This window comes from Phoca vitulina, unplaced genomic scaffold (assembly GCF_004348235.1).
Source record: "Phoca vitulina isolate PV1807 unplaced genomic scaffold, GSC_HSeal_1.0 scaffold33, whole genome shotgun sequence".
NCBI classification, from domain to species: domain Eukaryota; kingdom Metazoa; phylum Chordata; class Mammalia; order Carnivora; family Phocidae; genus Phoca; species Phoca vitulina.
This window is the reverse complement of record NW_022589736.1, coordinates 3,516,210-3,536,996: the sequence shown is the minus strand read 5'-3', so window position 1 is coordinate 3,536,996 and position 20,787 is coordinate 3,516,210. Positions and strand designations below refer to the sequence as shown.

General features: G+C 44.5%; 1 protein-coding gene across 2 annotated transcripts in view; it reads left to right on the top strand.

Annotated features, from left to right (window-relative positions):
• LARP4B (La ribonucleoprotein 4B) overlaps positions 1-20,787 on the top strand; it is an 87,784-nt gene that overhangs the window by 51,958 nt on the left and 15,039 nt on the right. For both annotated transcript variants that reach the window (XM_032425546.1, XM_032425547.1), the window contains exons 6-14: positions 1,882-1,960; positions 3,914-4,050; positions 9,700-9,803; positions 13,391-13,501; positions 14,920-14,973; positions 15,058-15,267; positions 17,676-17,782; positions 18,278-18,529; positions 19,515-19,560. In XM_032425546.1, coding sequence (XP_032281437.1) covers positions 1,882-1,960; positions 3,914-4,050; positions 9,700-9,803; positions 13,391-13,501; positions 14,920-14,973; positions 15,058-15,267; positions 17,676-17,782; positions 18,278-18,529; positions 19,515-19,560 — 1,100 coding nt within the window. The remainder of the gene's footprint in view (positions 1-1,881; positions 1,961-3,913; positions 4,051-9,699; positions 9,804-13,390; positions 13,502-14,919; positions 14,974-15,057; positions 15,268-17,675; positions 17,783-18,277; positions 18,530-19,514; positions 19,561-20,787) is intronic.

Here is a 20,787-nt window from a genome sequence, read left to right as displayed (position 1 = left end):
TCGATGTCCTGTCTTCCTCGCCCTGTCCTCTCAGTTTTCCTTAGGAGATTGGCATGCCCCGGGGTCAGTCCTAGACCTCGGCTCTATTCTTGGCTCAAGTCTCACCCTTCACCTAGAATGTCGCAAATATTAGTCTATCCTAATTGTTTGCATTGGCATTGTTGCATTGGCATCCTAACTAGGCTCTTTGCCTCCCTCTTGTGCCTTCACTGTCTGTCTTCAGCACAGAGCAGAGCAATCGTTCCAAGATATAATTTGGCTTCCTGTCACATTTAGGTTAGAATTCTCATGTCCTCATTGTAGCTGGCCTGCTGGATGTGACAGCCACCCTCCCTGCCAGTGTGGCCTCATTCTGCGGTGTTCCCCTGTGCACTTGCACCCCCTGCTAGACAATGTGCTCCCCCAGATCCCTGACAGGCCTGCTGTCTCCTCCATCGGGCTCTGCTCCGTGCCTCCTCTGGAGCAGCACCCCTCTGGCTGGCATGTCTGGAGCAGCTCTGGCATGCTCTCACCATGCCTTGTGGTATTCTCCTTTGTGTCTGATTCTACCTGACTTTATGTTAAATGTTTATTTATTCAACTGTGGATTGCCTCTCTCACTATGAGCAGAGAGTTTGCCTTCTTTAGGCTGAGTAAACAGTGTTGCGAGAGTGCCTGGCATGCAGGAGACAGGACATGTCTGAAATCTGTGGTGGAATGTGAATTTAAATGAGTGCTCAGGAGAGGCCTTTCTGGATAAAGGAATGACATTAGATTGTGTTTCAAGGGCCATTTGTAATTTCCAGCCTCATCAAGTCCATTGGTTTGATTTTGTTGTTTTGGGTTGGTTGGGGGTTTTTTTGCTTTGTTTTATTGTTTGCTTGCTTTTGCTGGTTGGGGGTGGATTTTGTTAAAGCTCTATATAAAACAGGCACAAGCTCTCTGTCCTTATTTGTTAATAAATGCCCTACTTTGTCCTTACTTTTTGATGGTCTTTGACTTTTAAAATTTAAGTGTTTCTTCTCAGAAAATTCCACATATAGGATTATGCACATCTATGTAGAAGTGTATGGAAAACTGTTAGTTCTTCGTGTTTCGGTGCCTTTGATAGCCTGGCCGCCTAAAAACAGGGTCCTCACCTGGTGTGCAGAGTCCAGGGGGAGAGCAGGGGCCTCACCCCAAACTCCAGTATGAAAATCCTGCTCTCACGGTGTGTGGGTGCTGGGGGTGCCAGGGCCTTACCCTGAGCTCCAGCTCACTGTCTGGTCTGTGACCTTGCCTCGTGGGACACACGCTCAGATGTCACCCACTGTGCTCTCTGGCATCTTAGGGGACATCTCTGCTAGAAGCTGGTGCCAGCCTCTCTGCTTACTTGGTATTCTCCCGTAGGGTCTCTGAAGCACAGCACTTCCCACCTGTAGCTTTGACTGCCTGGACATTTAAGAGCAAGTTCATAAGGCTCTAGTGTAGAGACTGCGTAGTCCTTATGGCCTGTGTGCTCAGAATCCCCAGCCTTTATCTTTCTGGCCTTTATTTATCTTTTCCTTATTTAGTATTCTGTGTTCTTGTAGGCTACCTGAAAGTCCTTTTTGAATTGAGACAAGGTATTACATAAACTTAACTTTTTTTCTGGGAGGGAAAGAAGGACCTCTAAACGTTGGTAATAAATCTTACTCCTCAGATTATTTTTGAAACTATTGTTTTTGTTTAAGGGAGAGGGGATTTTAAGTTTTTTGCCTCTGATTTCCTTTTCTTAGTAGGTAAAATAGTGATTTTCTTACTGTCTGTGCACAGTGTAGATGAATTAATATGTATATTGAAAACATGAGAATCACCATGCTGAGTCATCTGCTTGGTAAATTTTAAGCCATTTTTCCTGAGTTGATCATTTCTTTTATGTAGGAGGTAATGAGTCTCAGCCGGAAAGCCAGGAGGACCCCCGAGAAATACTTAAAAAGACATTGGAATTCTGCTTATCTAGGTAAGGATGCCGATGGTTTTTCTGGTACCTGCTGTCTCAGGTGTTCTGCACTAGCTATTATGTACAGATGTGATACTATAGAGAAGGGGTAGAGATCTGTTGATATCTTCATAGGACATGGAGAATATAGAGTAGCAGTAGTCTTTTTGACATGGTAGAGAACCAAAACGAATCAGCTAAGCCAGTGTTCCCCACAGTTCTCCACAGATTCATCATTATGATCATTACCTGGGTTGCTTTTTGGAATTCAGAGTCCTGGCCGCGACCTCCCGCCCCCAATACCACGGAATCAGACTCTGAGGGTGGGGCCTCAGGTCATCAGTCTGACAGAGACTTTTTTTTTTTTTTTAAGATTTTATTTATTTTGAGAGAGAGAGTGAGCGAGAGAGAGAATGAGCACAAGACGGGGAGAGGCAGAGGGAGAAGCAGGCTCCCCGCTGAGCAAGGAGCCTGCTGCGGGGCTCGATCCCATGACCCATGAGACCATGACCTGAGCTGAAACCAAGACTCGGACGCTTTAACCGACTGAGCCACAGAGGTCCCCCCACATTTTTTATTTTATTTCATTTTTTAAAAAGATGTTATTTATTTATTTGTCAGAGAGAGTGAGCGCACAAGCAGGGGGAACGGCAGGCAGAGGGAGAAGCAGACTCCCCACTGAGCAGGGAGCCCGATGTGGGACTCGATCCCAGGACGCTGGGATCATGACCTGAGCCGAAGGCAGACGCTTCACTGAGTGAGCCACCCAGGCGTCCCTTGCAGAAACATTCTTGAGTACAGTGAAGTTTGAGAACACATTTCCTATCTTAGTTCTCCCAGTGTGCCAAACCCTATAGTAGCAAATTGTTCTGTGTATGTACCGCTCGTATGTTTAGTTGTTCCTTTATCCTGAGTAGTACCTTTTCTCTTGACAAATGGAGTAGAACCTTTAAAGTTCAAAATGGCAGAACGATACATACAGGAAGATGGGATTGGGTTAAATGTAATTTTATTTGAGTGCGATGATAACTGAGGGGCCATGTGGAAGATTTTCTCTCAGTGATGGAGATTTTTCAACTGTTTCTTTGGGCCTGCCTTCAGACTTTCACAGAGTGTCTGAGGAGGGCCGCTCTAGAGACTGTGGGGCTGCATGGAGGGGAGGGGTGGGGAGGGACGGGTACCCCAGCTTGCCTTCCTGGCCCACACCTCCCCAGTTAGGCCCCGGCACCAGGCCTCAGGGCATGCTCTGAAAGGGAGAGCTTCTGCCCTGAGGCTGTGAGGTGGAAGAGGGGGGTCTGCACCTCTCACAAGCTCCGCTCTGTCCCTCTTGCGCTACCTGACAGGTGGTGGGGACAGAGCAGCATTGCCCTCTGCGGATCTTGGAGACTGTCCTCGGCTTTCCCTGGGACCATTGTGTCTGTGTTGAGATGTTCCGAGCACATTGTCCTGTTTATGGAGGCTTCTTATTAGGAGCATCACCATAGGCCATAGACCAGCAAGTGGCTCACCTTCCCCCGAGCTGCTGGTGCCTGCAGCTTACCTGCCGTGACCCCACACCTGTGTTACTGGTCACGTGTCCTTCTCTGTAATTCTGGCCGCATGTGTTCCAGACGGCACGTGGCACCAGCCTTTCCTGGCCTTTCCATAGCTTTCTTAGCTTTGTGTTCTTTCAGCTGGATTGTCTTAACCTAAAAAACTGTGTTTGTATTTTTAATAAGCTACTCAAACACTTTTTAGAACAAAGATAAGCTATAAATACATTTTTAAGGGATTACCCACTCATTCATTGTGACTGTAAAAGGTGCACTATATTTTTGCTCTCCCAAAACTTCCCCTAAGGTCAGAGAGCTGACAAGAAACAGATGGGGTTGGAAGTCTGATATAACTCTGAAGCAGTGCTGTGCCTTGCTCGCCCTCTTTGGAAGCGTCCTTTTAAAGGAGGAGTCACTAAAAGTTCTTGTCTTCTTTCTGCAGGGAGAACCTTGCTAGTGACATGTACCTTATATCGCAGATGGACAGTGATCAGTATGTGCCAATCACCACGGTAGCTAACCTGGAGCACGTCAAGAAGCTCAGTACTGACATGAACTTGATCGTGGAAGTGCTGAGGTGTAAGTAAACGGCAGTCTGGGCGGGCGCGTACGTGGTCTCGCAGCGGTGTGGCCCTTCAGGTCCATAGCCAGTCATTTAGGTACTTGAAGGCAAGTGGGGTCTTCTTTCACCTTCCTACCTCTCTGACTGGCCCCCGTGTCTGGTGAGGGGCGTCGATGGGCTCCGTAACTCAGACCCCGCATATGCCACGTCACAGGGAGTGGGCCTAAGAAAGGCTGCCACAGAGAGGGACAACTGCTGGGATGTTGGTGAAATACACAGGAGATGACCGTCTTTGATGGAAAGTACAATGCATTTTCATTAGCATTCCAGCAACAAAAAGGGCTTCTTTAAATTTCAACTTCCTGCTAAAGTTTGAAAGGTGAAATAGGACTGGTTTTCTTTAAAAGGGTATTGTGAGTGAAGTTGTTTCTTGGACATTTGGCAGCATCAGAGGAAGGTTTAAACATTACATCAGACCTGCAGGGGTTTGGGGACTGTGGGCCTTTAAGGGTGAAGCGCCTGCAACCTAACCACTTTGTCGTATGTTTTTGAAGACACCATTTGACCGAGGTTATAACTGACGTCCAGGGAGCTGCGCTGCATGTGTGTGCAGTGCACGGCAGGGTCAGTGTGGACCTCGGTGTACATCTGCGAAACCATCACTGCCCACAGTTTTCTGAGGGCCTTTGTACTGCTTCCAGTTCTCCCTGCCACCCAGGATGGCTTCCCTGGGGATGAGTTTGAAATTCAGTGTACAATACATTGGATATCTTTTTAAATGGGATTGTTTTTAATTATAAAGAGTCACTTTCTGTAATAGGACTGCAAGTACCAGATGGATTATTTCTGTAGTCTCCCTTCTCAGGGCTGCTCTGAGTCCTTCACAAAGAACACAGCATACATTGTGTCCCCCCGCCCCAAATATTTCTAAGTAAGGGGACATCCATCGTGCCAGAATTAAAACCCCATTTCCCCGTGTCAGCACTGTGACTTTCCGTCACTGACACTTAGGCAGCAGTGCTTCCGTACTCTCCCTGGCGTGGCTGACAGGTAGTGATGATTTTTTCTTGTGTGCATTTGACTTCGTAGAAGAATAGGTGAACGTCTTATCTTAAAACTTAGTTGGATTTCTATTCACAAATAAAAGTTCTCTACTTTCTGTTCCTAGGCAGATTTTGTAAGGTCATTAAATTATTGGAGCAGATGGTGAAGAAATGAGCAGACATAATCTATGAAGTTTGAATTCTGAAAATTATAACCACTGTCCCAAGATAAGATAGCTTTACGCTTTCCAGCATTGCTTTGTTTTTGACACTCCAGAACAGAAATCTGTTCGATGGATTGGTTGAGTGTGGTTCTGTCTGACCCACTTATAAAGGCCAGTGGCTTTCCTAACCTAAAAAACACTTTACCCAGTTAACATTCTTTGGTTATTGTTAGGAATCCCAGATGTAGTTATTTCTTTTAGGCATTCCTTGGAAACTTGGCTGCCCCGTGGATGATTTCTCGGTTGATGCTTGCTGGCTAGGAGTCTTCATGCAGAGCACGAGGATGTTGAATTGCCCTGTGCCCTGTGTGGTTGCTGCAGGGAGCCACTTCTCCCCGTGGACCCACAGCCCTGCCACCCTCCCCACCCTTCTTCTGCCTTCCCTGCCAGTACCGTCTCAGTGCGGGGGGGTCTGCAGTTGTAGTGGTACCTCCTGTCCATCTGCCTTCAGCTCTTGAGTGTCTGATTGCTTCTTTTCACTCCAGTTGTAGACAGAAATATATGTGCATATGTAGTAACCTAATGAACAGAGTGTAGTTAGCGTATTAGTTGTAGTTCTGGGCAGGGTGACATAAATAAGCCTCTGTGAGCAGAGATCTCCTGTTTAAATCTTATCCCCATCCCCAAAAATGCCTCACATAGAACATTAGATACACAGTAGACACTTGATAACATTTTATTTTAATTTGAATATTCCCTGGTACAACACCAAAACTCTAGTGTTGATTGAATTGCGTAAATTATGTTTTTGTGTCATAATACATGTGGTACGTAGTGCGTGGTACAGAATGTCTGATTCAAATGCTTTGTTTTTACACTTTAAATATAGTTGAAATTGCTAATTTAAAAATAGACTCAGATATAAATACATTGTGATAGAGCCTCACGGTGAATACTAGAACAAATAAAACGAACTAGGCTACATTTTCAACAAGAATCCATTTTAAAATCGTAATGCTGAATACAAAAGCCTATTTTACATATGTACAAAATGATAATGTCTGTACAGAGTTTAGATATGAGTATAAAGACCTGAGTGGGACTGACTGTCCTGACTAAAGGTGAACGTTATGGGGAGCACACAAACATGGGGACAAAACTGGGGGATGAGAGGCGCGGAGAGTTTCGCCAATCCCTGTTTGTTGTTTTGTTTTTACAGCTTTCTTGAGGCAGAATTTACACACCTTAAATTACACGTGGTTTACATGTACATTTGTTAAATTATGACATCTTTATACACACGTGGAACTACTGTAATGAAGATAATGAACATACTGTCGCCCCCGAGAGTTTCCTCCTGCTTCAGGCAACCACTCGTCTGCTTTTTGTCGCTGTACCTTAGTCTACATTTTCTGAAAACTTTATGTAAATGGAATCAATCATGCAATAGCCTTTTTGGGAGGGGGGAGGATCTGGTTTCTTATAATTATTGTTGAGTCTATCAATAGCTTATAGCTTTTTATGGCTGAGTCCTATCCCATTCAGTAGATAGACCACATTTGGTTTATTCACCCCGCAGTTGATAGACTTGGTTATTGCCAGGTTTTGACTACAAATAACGTGCCATGAGCATTGGTGTGAAAGTCTCAGTGTGCACAGAGGCTTCCATTTCTCTCGGGGTCAGTAGTTGGGATGGTATGGTAGGTGTATTTTAACTTGTGAAATTGCCTGCGGGTCTCCAGAGTGGGCTGATGCGGCCTCCATTGCTCCACACCCTTGCAAGCACTTGCTGTGCACGGGCATTTTACTTGCAGATTTTCTAGTTTTATCTCATTGCTGTTTTAATTTCTGTTTGCCTAATGCCTGGTGACACCAGACAATCTTTTCATCTGCTTGTTTGCTCTCCTTTTATCTTTGATGAAATGTCTGTTCGTGTGCCCTCCAGCCCACCTTTTTATTAGTTTCCTTACAATTGAGGTTTGAGGGGGTGTGTGTGTGATTTGAAATACTGTATTATCTATGTCCTGGATATAAGCTGTTAATCGGGTATATGATTTGCATTCTCCTGGTCTCTAGCTTCTCTTTTTTATTCTGCTAGTAACAGTATTTTTTGAAGAACGCAGTACTGAATTTTTTGTATAGTCCAATTCATTAATTTTTTTCTTTTATGGATCTTGCTTTTGGTGTTGTATCTAAGAAATCTGTTCTTAATCCAAAGTCATGGAGGTTTTCTCCCAGAAGTTTTATAGTTTTAGGGTTTACATATTTAGGTCTGTGGTCCATTTTAAGCTAATCTTTGTACGTGGTTTGAGGTATGAATCTAAGTTCTCTGCCCCCTCACATGTGGGTATGCAACTGTTCCAGCACCGTTAGCTGGAAAGACTCTCCCTTCTCCACTGAGTTGGACTTGGTGCTGTTGTTGGGATCATCTGTCCCCACACTGCGGGTTTATCTCTGGGCTCTGTGTCCTTGATCTGCTTCTCTGTTTTGACACTTGCACTTCAGTGTCTTGATTAGTCTGGCTTTGTAAGAAGTCTTCAAGTAGGTGCAGAATCTCTCAACTTTGTTTTGGCTCTTCTAAGTGCTTTGCGTTTCCATATGAATTTTAGAATCAACGTGTCAGTTTTTCAAAAACATTTTTATTGGGATTGCATTGAATCTGTAAATCAATTTGGGGGAGAATTGACATCATAACAGTAGTGAACACAGTATCTCTCCATTTATTTACATCTTTTATAATTTTCTCTTGGTAATGTTCTGCAGTTTTCAATGTACAGGTCGTCTGTATCTTAACAGATTTATAACTATTTCCTGTTTTTGACACAATTTTAAATAATGTTTTTATTTCAATTTTCATCAGTGCTAGTATGTAAAAATACGATTCTCTTTTGTATGTTGATTTTGTATACTAAAACTTTGTTGAACTCCTCAATTCTAGTTTTTTGGGAAATTTTTTCAGATTTTCTACATAGAAATAAGCTTATTGCCTATGAATGGAAAGTTTTACCTCTTTATACCCAGTCTGGGTGCGTTCAGTTTCTTTTTCTTGCATTATTGCCCTGGCTTAAACCTCCAGTACAGTGTTGACCGGAAGTGGAGAGAGTCGGTGTTTTTGCTTTGTCCTGTCTTCAGTAAGGATCAGTAAGGATGCTAGATGCTGATTTTTCCTAAGTAAGGAGGTTTCCCTTCCATTCCTAATTTGCTGAGAATTTTTTTCAGGAATGTTGGATTTTGCCAAATACTTTGTCTGCATCTGTGAGGTAGTGGTATGTTTTTTTGTTTTTTAGTCCATTAATGTGAATTACATTGCTTAATTTTCGATTGGTAAACCAACCTTTCATTACTGAGATAAACCCCACTTGTCATGATTTATTACTATTTTTATATATTGTGGGATTTGATTTGGCAAAATTTGGTAAGAATTTTTGATCTGTGTTCACAGGGATATTGGTCTATAGTTTTCTTGCTTTGTGTTGTTTTTGTTTAGTTTGGATATCAGAGAGCTTCTGGCTTCATAGGTGGAATTGGAGTGTATTCTCTTAAGCGTTTGGTAGGATTCTCTGAGGACACCGTGTGTGCCTTGAGTTTTCTTTTCTCTCCTAGATCTGGGTCTGTGTTGGTGACCGTCATCTTAGAGCGAGCTTTGGTAGCGTGTGTCTTTAAGGATGTTTCTGTTTCGTGTAAGTTGTCTAACTTAATGTTTATTAGCAGGAACTTTTTCATGATACTCCCTTAGGTCCTTTCAATACTAGTAGAACCTGTAGTGAAGTCAGTCTTCATTCCTGATGTTGATAACATGTCTTTGTGGGGGTGGACAGCTCTGAGCCCTGATTGTGGTCATGGTTGTGTTGTGACTGCAATCTATACATGATACGGTTTCATAGACCTGACACCAGAACAGAACATCACAAAAAGGAGTGTATGTAAAAACTTGTGAGGTCTGAATCCAGCCTGTCCCTGTGTTAGCACTGTTGTCCCAGCACCACCCTCCTTATGTAGACCGTGGGCTGCGGTTGTGGAGGACGTCACCACTGGGAAGGGCTGTGTGGGGCGCACATGGCACCTTGTTGTGAGTTCAAAATAAGTCGTAATAGGACGGAAAATTATTTTACGTTAGGCGCTCATAGAAAAGAACAAGCCAGTAGCTCTTGAGTTGTAATCTACATGTCGGTTGGGCTGTTGAGAATCCTTGTTTCATGGTGTTAAATTTATTCTAGCTCTTAAAGGACTTTTTAAAATTCCTGTGCTCCTTAGTTTTGAGAAATTTAACCTGAGGGATGGGTGTAAAACCTTCTGATGGCTTGTGTTACGGTATCCCACTGTATATAGGTGTCTTCATTGTGTTAAGTAAATACAATGTAGCACATCACACTGGAGTGTCTATATTATGTCATAACTAGAATGCAAATGATTTGTTTTAATATTTGTATTTTACCCTTCATTTTTCTTCTCTTTGTAGCTTTACCTTTAGTCCAAGTGGATGAGAAGGGAGAAAAAGTAAGGCCAAATCAGAGTCGTTGCATTGTGATCCTGCGTGAAATACCTGAGTCCACTCCTGTAGAAGTAAGTCTCCTCAGAAGGGCGGTTGGACGTCTTTTGTGGGTTTTTGTTTATTTCTGTTTACTTCTTTGTTTTTTAGAGGGTGTATTGTAAAGAATACTCATAGTAACACTTTCTTCCCAGGATTTACACACTGTTAGTTGCAGTGTGATTCATTTGTAAGAGTGGTACTCAAATTTTTTGGTCTCAGAACTCCATTATATACTTCACATTAAAAAATACTGAAGAGGCAGGGAAGCCTGGGTGGCTCAGTCGGTGAAGCGTCTGCCTTTGGCTCAGGTCATGATCTCAGGGTCCTGGGATCGAGCCCCAGATCGGACTCCCTGCTCGGGGGGGAAAGTCTGCTTCTCCCTCTCCCTCTGCCCACTTGTGCTTGCTCTCTCTCACTCTATCTCAAATAAATAAAATAAAAAAGAAAAGTACCAACTTAGGCAGTAATTTTAGGAAACCACAGTATTTGATAGTGTCAGAGTCCTGAAAAGTCGTCTACAGTTCCTGCTTTGCTGTACAATGTTACCTGTACAGACACTTAAACTGAGGTGCGTTGTGTATTGAAAACCTGGTGGTTGCACAAGAGCTTTTGTGTGAGGCTCCGATAGAGTCAGCCCTTGACCTGTGTAGAGCGTGGCAGTTCACTGCTGCGGGGACTCTTCTTCGAGACCCTAGGAAGTTTGCTTTGTCAGTCACGCGTCTTCCGTGAGGTGTAGGCCCGAGGGACTCGGGCCGCGGACATTCTCAGAGCCGTCTCTGCAGAGGAAATCGGTTAGTGTGTGTGTGGGTGTATGAAGGACACTTCTTGGTGTAGTGTACCAAAGGTGAGGGTTCTAACAAGCCTAGGATAAGAAATTACACCCTTCTTGAGTATGGCATTGTTCTAGCAAGTTTTACTTCCTGTTCAGCTGAGGCTGTTTTTACTAGTTCTATATTATATGTGAAGAAAAAGAAATTAGGAATGAATTTTTTTGTCCCTTTTTTTTTAAGGTTCTAAATATGAAATATCTTATTCCTTTCTACCAATCTGGATGTCTTTACTAACTCACAATGATATTTAACACATAGGTGCTTTGAAATATTTGTAAGGACTAACCAAGAAGAATTTTCTACTTTTAGCTGCAGACATTGATCTTGGTATATTTATATTATTCCAAACGGCACACCCTATGTCTGTTGTAAAACTTGAACCATGGAAGTTTTTTAGTTTTTTTAGTAAACTAAGAGTTGAAACAGAAAGGGGTGGGGGAAGCGGCGCAAGCTGAATGAGAGGACAGGAAGCCTGCGGAGCACTGAGCACACAGAGCCCCTCTGCTCAGGCTGGCGCCCCCTGCCCCAGGGGCTTCAGAACGCTCTTCCTGTTTCAGTGCAGCCCCGTGCTTGTCAGTGGTTGGAAAATTCTTTAAATTGTAGTTCATTTGGTTGATTAATAGTCTTTCATAAAATGGCCCCAATCCCCTGGTGACATTTTGCTTTGAATCGACTGTGGTGTCAGGGGCGCCACCCCAGGGTTTTGAGTGGACTTCTTGTGGGCTGCCTAGAGTTGGGTCCTGCTTTTCTGAGCCAGTCTGAAGTTCTCTGCCTTCTGAGTGGGGAGTTTGGACCGGTCACATGTAAGTGATCAGTAATGTGATTGGGTTTAAATTTGCCACCTTGCTGCTTGTTTTCTCTTTGTCCTGTTCCTCATTTTCCTTTCTTTCCATGCCTCCCTTTCTACTTGGGTTAAATTCATTATTTTTGTTTCCTTTTTTGGCTTATTAGATATAACTCTTTGTTTTAGTGGCTGCTTTTAGGGTTTGTAGTGACACGTTCAGCTGGTCCGCGTCTGCCTGTAGTTAATAGTGCCCCACTGCTCCCCCTTCCGAGGCTCGCTCCACCTCCTGAGCCTGGCGGGCACGCTGGGTAGTCCTAAACCACACAGGACTTGGTTATGTTTGCTTCCAACAAGTTAGTTTTCTTTTCAAGAGATTAAAAGTAAGAAAAATGTGTTTCCTGTTTATCCAGTATTTACAATTTACAGTGCTTTTCATGCCCGTGTTCAAGTCTACACTTCCTCTGGCCTCCTTTCTGCCTGTTTCATCCTTTATTTCTTGTGGTGCGGCTCTCCTGGCAGGGAGGTTTTTCAGCTTTTGTGTGTTTGAGAAATTTTTTTCTTTTTTCTTTTATTTATTCATTCTTTTTGAGAAAATCTTTATTTTGCCTTCATTCATGGAAGCTATTTTCTCCGGGTGTAGAACTCAGGATTATAGGCTTGTGTTCCCTTCCTGTATCTAAAGATGCTGTTCGCCTGTGTTCTGGTGTGCGTTGTTTCTGGGGCTGGTCTGTCATTCTGGTCTTTGTTCCTCTGCATGTCGGCACGGCTCCCTTTTTCTCAGTGCTTTGAAGATTTTAAGCAATTTGATGGTGATACCCCTTGATGTAGCTTGTGAGTTTCTTGAACGGAAGTTTCCTGAGGTGTTATTTCTTCATGCACTTTTTCTCTTCTCCCTTCTCTTTTCAAAGTTCCTAACTAACTGCTAATGCAACGTAGTGCATTTTTCATTCCGGAGTTCTTTTTGGGTCTTTGTTTCTTTCCTCTTCTGTGTTTCTATTTAACGTGCTCAGTCTTACCTTTTTGAATATAGGATACATATCTAAGAACTATTTTAATATTCTTGCATTTTTATTCTATCATTTGTATCATTTCTGGGCCTAATTTGATTGATTTTTTTTCTCCTTCAGGTCTTATTTTTCTGTTTCTTTGTGCGCCCGGTGAATTTTGAATGGATGCCAGGCATTTTGGATTTTACTTTATTGAGTACTAAATGTTTTTGTATTATTTCTTGGAACTGATGTTGAGCTTTATTTGAGGTTCAGTTTGACCCTTTAGGAGTGTTGTCAGGCGGAAGTAGGGCCACATGACTGCAGGGCCTGTTCTTGCCCACGCCAGAGCAGTGCCCTTCTGCACACTGTGCCTGAGCCCCTGTGCATTGGGAGTGTTTTCTGCTCGGCCCGGTGGGGGCAGACACACCTCCTGTCCCTGTGAGTGCTGCAGCTGTTCCCTGTAATCATTGCAGGGGCCGTTTATGCATGCTGTGCCGTGGGAGACCCCGTGAGAGCCCTGCTCGTGTGCGGCCGGGTCATGCTCACCTCCCTGGCACTGGGGGGCTGTGGGGCCCCCATGGGCACCCCAGGCTCACATGCCCTGCATGGCCTGAGCTCTGCTGTCTAAAACTGTTCTTTCATATAATTGTTTCAATGGGAAGATAAATCTGGTCCATCTTGGCCAGAAACAAAAGTTCAGCTAATGTTTAAATTTCTCACACCACCACCTCGTTCCCCAATTGTGTAAGTTATCAGCTTTCTGGTAGAGTGATATGATATTTTCACATTAATTTAGCTTCATGGTACCTTGGTGTACAAAGAAAAGCTATCAATAAGTTGTGGACTTATTTTCTGTGCCAGTCAGCTCCTCAGCTCTTCTGAAAGAGGCTTACTAGCTGTCCGTACGTTGGACTCTTTGTCTAAGGATCTGTCCTTGAGTGTATGCGTCCTTTCTACTTGGTGAGGACAAATGTGGCGTAGTCGAGAATTAATTTCTACATCTCTATTTCCTGTAGGAAGTAGAAGCACTATTTAAAGGAGACAATTTACCGAAATTTATAAACTGTGAATTTGCCTATAATGATAATTGGTTTATTACATTTGAAACCGAAGCTGATGCACAGCAGGTAAGCTGTTCCCAACCCCATGGAGCTCAGCGTTATCCATACTTCACAAGTAGTATGTGGAGGGCGCTAAATTGGGGCCTGGAGATTACTACTGCATGGTGGTCCTAAATTTGATTTTAAAATGCAGAGGAAATCAGGTTATAGAAACTGAAATAGGTGTTTGTGAAGACAGTTTTTGTAGCAGTAAAGCATATGACATTATTTTCTAAGGACATGTAAGACAAGCAGCCCATGAAAATGAATTCTGTTGTTTCATCTGGGTAGAGAAAGTTTTAATATTTGGAAAGTGTCTGGGAAATTTGAACATAATTTTAAGTTTCACAAGGCATCATTGTGTGTGTCAGATAGTTGAAAAGGCCCTGGGGAAGCTCTGTGAGGAGAAGCAAGGAGTGAAGATGGTCTCCCTGACCTAAAGGTGGAATCTTATTTGGGGGAAACATTAACATGCTTCCAGGAATGCCAGTACAGTTGGCCCCTGAGCAGCAGGGGAGTTGGGGATGCTGACCCCATGCAGGGAGGAATCCACGTAGAACTATGGACTCCCCACATCTGAACTATTAATGGTCTACCGCTCACCTACCTGAAGCCTTACTGATAACAGCAACAATCAACACGTTTTGTATGTTGTTTTTATTATATACTGTGTTCTTACAATACAGTAAGCTAGAGAAAAGAAAATACTGTGAAGAAAATCAGGAGAAAATACGTTCATTGTACTGTCCTGTGTTTATCGAAAGAAGTCCACATATAAGTGGACCCTTGCAGTTCAAACCCGTGTTGTTCAAGGGTCAGCTGTACGGTGTTAAGTGGTAGGTGATGTGGATGCTGGGAAGTTGAGACGAGAGAAACAGCCATCTGAAGGATGGGTTTGAGTGGGATGGAGGGAAAGGGCACAGGAGGGCTGGGCGGTGGGGGACGAGCAGAGTCTTGTCAGTGGGGCGGGTGCCAGCACTCCTCACCAGGACGGGGGGCGGTAGGCCAAGGTCAGGGCAGGTGGCGCAGAGCCTTCCCAGTTAGGGAGGGCACTTTGGAGAAGAATAAGGAGCTGCAGAAATACTGCAATCTGAATGTTTCCCTCTCTTGAACTGTGCAATTCCATTTTCAAACTGGGGTTTAGTGTTAGGGGCGTAGTGTCCATTATTTTCCCCAGGTCAGGATCCTTAGCCTGTGGTTGTGGGAGGCTTTTGTGGTATCTGTTAATACTAAAAGAATTGTATGCAAATGTTGTTCATGAGATTTTTTGCTAGAGGCTCCTTAGCTCCTAGAGGTTCTTTTAAGGAATCTGTGACCCAAAGTAGGTTCTAGGTCTTGTCCCTCATATTTTAACTATACCATTCCTTATTCAAGGTCCTGAGTTAACTGTCAGTTCATCTTATTTATAAGATTAACACTGGTACTTTGGGTGATTTTGCCCTCAGGCTTACAAGTATCTGCGAGAAGAAGTGAAAACTTTTCAAGGAAAACCAATTAAGGTAAGCAAGACCATGGGTTATACTTTCTTTACTTGCCAGTCAGTTCTTGAGTATTCTGATAGAAATTTCTGTATTCCCAAACAGGCACGGATAAAAGCAAAGGCAATAGCTATAAACACATTTTTGCCAAAGAACGGATTTAGACCTCTGGACATGAGCCTTTACGCGCAGCAGCGCTACACAGCCTCCTTTTACTTACCTCCCGTCTACAGCCCCCAGCAGCAGCTCCCCCTATACAGCCTGATCGCCCCCCAGACGTGGTCGGCAACACACAGCTATCTCGATCCGCCCCTGGTGAGTCCTGTCCTTACGTGGAGCTTGTGCGGCAGGACGTTGTGGACACTGCATGAGGTGCTTGGAAGGATAGAGATGTTGTAGTGGGGGAACCAGGTACACAGACAGTTTGCCATGGTAAAACAGACCTTCAGGTTCTTTTGTGGATTTAAACTTAATTGGGAGATCGATACGCAGCTGTGTACATTTAAAAAAAAAAAACCTTCATAGACTGTCATATTGATCCTTGGCCCAGTCCCCCTGCCCTCCTGTATAGCAGTACCTTCCTAAGCTGTGTAATCCCCAGTAAAGCACAAAATGTGATCCTAAGTCTGGGATCCCTGGGTTATGCCTGAGCATGGGGGGCTTGCAAGGAGAGATGCTTTTAAGGAGACAGAGGTGTTTTAATAGACTTTAACAGTTGAGGACAAGTAGAAGACCTACAAGCTTTTTTTCTCACACCAGCCCCAGAGTTGGCTGGCCTGTGTAGTGGATCTAGTCGCTTTTCTCCAGTTGTGCTGCTGGAGGGGTTAGAGAGGTCAGGTGCACCCTGCCTGGGCACTGGCATGAGCTCGGTGGAGTGTGGGATGTGAGAGTCAGGACTGGTCTGATCAGCCCCAGTCTGTTGGCCTCCCACCTGAGACAGTGGGGATGGACTGATGGACAGGTGCACCCGAGGTTGCAGGGCAGCTTTCGTTGGAACCAGAGAGCGAGAAGGTGGAGGGTGTGGAAGGTCGTGGTCAGAAAGCAGGAGTTGAGTTAATGACTTTGAGGATACGGCTGTGGACCGAGTCAGGGCCAGTTGTGTGGTGCTCAGGTCAGGTGGGGGATGTGGGGATGTTATCTGGGGCTCTCGTTACCACTCATGGTAGAAAGAGGATGTTGACTGAAGGGGGTGAGCTGGGGAGAAGAGCATCGCCTCAGCTGGGACGGTTGGTGCCTGTTTCATACTGACACGTAAAGAGATGTCTGTGAAAGAATGTGGCCTGGAAGACAAACGATGTCCGTCAAACAGGCAATAATTGAGGAAATGGGACCGAATACTATGGAACTTATAATTAGGGGTTTTTCAGCTGTTATGTCCTCTTCTGTTGAGCTTATCAGAAGGGGTGGGAGGGAGAGGGGCTGCAGGAGAGTGGGCAGCGTGTGCCGAGGCACTGGGGGGGGGGGGGTGGCATTGTGGGTATCTCTGAGCTGACCCAGAGGCTGAGGCGGGGAACTGGGAGACAGAACTGTACAGCTTCTTAAATGGGCCCTGGGGCGTGTGGTTTTGGCCCGTAGCTTAGGGGACGTGAGAAGGGCAGATGGGGAAGGGTGAGGAGAGGTCCTTGGGCGCTGGCAGAGCCCCGAGGTCTAGAACCACCGCAGTGGGGGCAGGGGGCAGTTAGCAGACAGGTGCTGTCATTCAGAGTTGCTTCTCTCTTCAGAGGGAATCCTGATAATGCACTACTTTTTTGAAATCTTTGCTCCTTTCTGTAAGTGTGCCAACAGCCATGTAGCCTGATACATGATGAGAGAACCTGCAAGGGAGATAGAGTCCTTAAACTCTTGTGTTAAAGAATTTCTCCCCACGGAGGCTAGCCGCCACGCTTGTGCTGTTCAGTTCCTCTTGAGTCACTTCTCTCATTTCTCTAATCGGCCCCGTATCCGTCCTGGAGCAGGGGCCGTTGGCACCTGAGGTCAGTTGTCTGGCCATTGAGGAGGGTTCCTTTGATCCTGGTTTGGGGGTGGGCATGTGAAGCTTTTTGCTTGCTTTAAAGCATACCGTGTCATTTTGAGCAGATGTGAAGATATAGTGCCTGTGAATTCTCAGCAAGTCGTGTTAAATTATTGGGTTAGGAACTGATTTATTTTTTAAACTCTTAAGCACAATTAATGCAAATACCAGAGTTGTGTATGTAAAAGGAAATGATTTGTCATGGGTGATCTTAGCATGGTTTACAATCTTCAGAATCTGGTTCTGGTTGATCCATTTTTAAACAGTCTGACTCTGGGAGCTGTTCTCAAACATACGTTGAGGATTCTCACAAAGTCCCAAGGGTATCTTTCTGCCCCAAAGTTTCCCCTCTGTTGCTTTTTTTTTTAAATCAACAATTTTTGGTCCTACGCTGTCCCTAACATCCGTTTTCTGTCACAGCTTGTTCTCAGGTATAGCCTCCGCACAGGTGTCAGTTGGCTTCCTTGGCAGGCTGCTGTGGGAAGATCACCCAAGTCGGCCCAGAAAAAGGTCTTAGCCCCCAGCCTGGCTCAGGAAATACTGGTCATTGGCAATGATCTAACACCATGTTCTTTTCAGCCTGGGAATATTTTCAGTATAAAATGGAATACAATGTCGAGAAACAACCCAGGCAACCACAAGGTGCGTACAGTGTTAGCCAATTCCAGGTCTGTTTATGGCTTGTTGACGTGTTTGTTTTTAATGAATCTAGGTAACTCCATTTCCAAATACTGGATTTATAAATGGGTTTACGTCTCCAACCTTCAAACCTGCAGCATCTCCTCTGACTTCGCTCAGACAGTACCCTCCAAGAAGCAGGCAAGTTCCATGAGCGGTTGAAATGCTGCGGTTGTCTGGGGTTTGTGGTAACGGGACACTGCCACGGTGTGTTCTCGAACAGCAAAGCAGGACAGATGGTGTTAAACCTGGCAATCCTCACCACACGCACGAGTCACTTTTACTAAGTGAAGAAGCTGCTTCTGATGATCTGTTGGGATTTGTTGGACCAGTGCAGATCAAACTGCTCGAGGCATAGAATGACATTCTGTGAGAGGAACCCCTGAAATGTGTGTCGGAGTGCCTACAGATTCTCTGCAGCTTGTATCTGCGTGTGTCTGCCTTTAATGTGGGCTCGCACTGCCGCTAAGCAGGACATTGATACTTCATAGATTTGCACTCTCAGACACAATGTGCAATGTTTTTAATATTTTTCTAAACAGCACATTTTAGCTGAGACATTCATATATTAGCAGTCTCATTTTAGGATGCCATGATCGCATTATAACTGAATGTTTGCAAACCTTTTGTTTACAGGAATCCTAGTAAATCTCATCTACGCCACACCATTCCCAGTGCAGAGAGAGGAGCTGGGCTATTAGAAAGCCCTTCAATATTTAACTTCACTGCAGACCGGCTAATTAATGGTGTTCGAAGCCCACAAACACGGCAGACAGGTCAGCCTAGAACACGGATACAGAATCCTCCAACCTACACCAAGAGGGAGGTTGGGTCTGGTCGAGTGGAGCAGAGCAGTGCGGAGTCGCCTCCTGGCTTAGGGAGAGGGAGGTGAGTCCTTCAGAGCTGCTGTCAGACAGCTACGACCTACCTGTCCTAATAAGTTATTAGTGTTTTCAAATTCCATCAATTTAGGCATGTTTTATAATTGTTATTTTCAAATACATCACAGACGAGGGCCCTAAGCTCTAAGCTCGTTAGGCCATCTTGGGCAAGACTGCTTATAGGTTTTCTGTAAAGTAAAGGAATCAGTCAAGATTACTTCTTTGAACTCCTTTCCAGCTTACACAGTACCAGTGTATTCAGTTGAAATAACAAAGGGATAAGTAAATTAAAACAAATATTATGGAATAGAATTAGCTTGTGGGCTGTTAGGCCACGGAAGCCTGTCCGGGGCATGCCTGTCTGAGGCATATGGCCTCAGGGCCTGCTGGGCCTTGGCCACTCTGTTGGTGTTTGTTGCTTCAGTGCCGGGCATGGTGCTGGCCCCCAGAAATCTAGAGCCCTGTGCACGCAGCCAGAAGCTGGTATCACTGGTTCCCGGGGCTTGGAAACCCTGCTGCCAGCCGGGGGGTAGCGGGAGTGGGCTGGCGAAGTCATGTCAGGGCTGAGGGAGGGCGTGAGAGCACACCAGCCTGCTTCTGGGTCTTTCCACTTCGATGATTAACCTGATGTATTTTCATTAGCAGTGTTTAACAGTTCACCTGTTAGCTCATTGTCTGATTTTATATATCTCATCATTGCAACTGAATGGACATTCAAGTGTTTCTGTAACAAAAATTCTAAATGACCACTAGGAAAATTCTGTCAGTAAATGTTTTTCTTTTTTTTTTTTTTTTAAATCTAGACATTACTTTTAGTCTTTTACTATAAAATTTTTGTTTTGCTTATACTTCCTAAGGTTGGGATTTTGCAATCAAAAGTCAACTGTAACAGATTACAAAGTAAGAAAGACTATGTGTGCACATACATGTGTTCAATGAAAAACCTTCCAAGTGGGAAAAAATTCACAGTCTTTTGCTTTCCTCTTGTCTAGGAAGAATTCCTTTGGCTACCGGAAGAAACGGGAGGAGAAGCTGACAGTGAGTACATTCAGCCCTTGATACTATTATAAGACTTTTCAACCTAATTGTTACTAAACAAATGTGAGATTTAACTACATGAATGAAGGTTAAGACGTGTGGAGCTTTTCAGAAGAGGTTTTCTCTTAATGTGATGAGCATCAGGTGGTAACCAACGTGGCAGCCTGAAGAGAAGCTAGAGGCGATTCTGTAGAAGTGCTGGTTGCTGACGAGTCTCTGGGAGTGTCGACACCTGGTGTCTCCATGTGCACGCGCTGTGCGGTGGGCACAGCCGAGAACCTAGTGTGCACACACAGTGGTCTATGCACACTTTGAGATGAGTTCTCTCTATGTGGGTGACTGTGCAGTACAAGTGAAATTAACTGAACGGTAGGAATTAATTCATTGGTATTTTTTATTCAGAACGTTTAACTTGTATCCCCTATGTAGAAAACATTACTGCCAGGGCACCTGGGTAGCTCAGATGGTTAAGCGTCTGCCTTCGGCTCAGGTCATGATCTCCAGGTCCTGGGATCGAGCCCCATGTCGGGCTCCAAGCTCAGCAGAAGTCTCCTTCTCCCTCTCCCTCTGCCTTTCCCCCTGCTTGTGCTCTCTGTCTCTCTTAAAAAAAAAAAAAAAAAAAGGTTGGAACAAACCCAAGAATAAGGAGTGGGCTCATGTGAGTGCTAAGTACCTGAGGCATGGCCACATTTGCTGGGGTTACGTAAAAGTTCCTCCTATGGATAATGCTTCTGCCGAGCTCTGGTGTGGGGATGGATCTGGTGTGTTTCCACACGAAGTATGCGCAGTTAGTAGCGTGTGTGGACGTGTGGGAGGAAGGATGTAGACATTGACACTTGGAGGACTAGAAAGACCTGGAGTAAATTCTTGGTCCAGCCCCCTGAGCCAGTGGGTATGTGCTCTCCCGTTAAAAAAGATCTATTTTCTCTGTCTTGAAAGTACGAATTATTAGTTACTAAAATACCCATAGTTCTACCTTGTTGGTCAGTTTAGTCTGGTTTTTGGTGAACCCTTTGGTAAGGTCATTTATATTGGTTGATTACAGTTGGAATTAATGAGTTCCTGTAACATTTGGACTAACAAGAGAGGTTGTCACTTAACTAGTTACCTTAAATGAATTATTCTCCTTGGTTACTAAATTACCTGTAGAGGTGACATTTCTTCCCATTGCCATCTCTGTTACATTTTGTGTTCCTGACTCACGTGGTCTTACCTTTGGCCACTTGG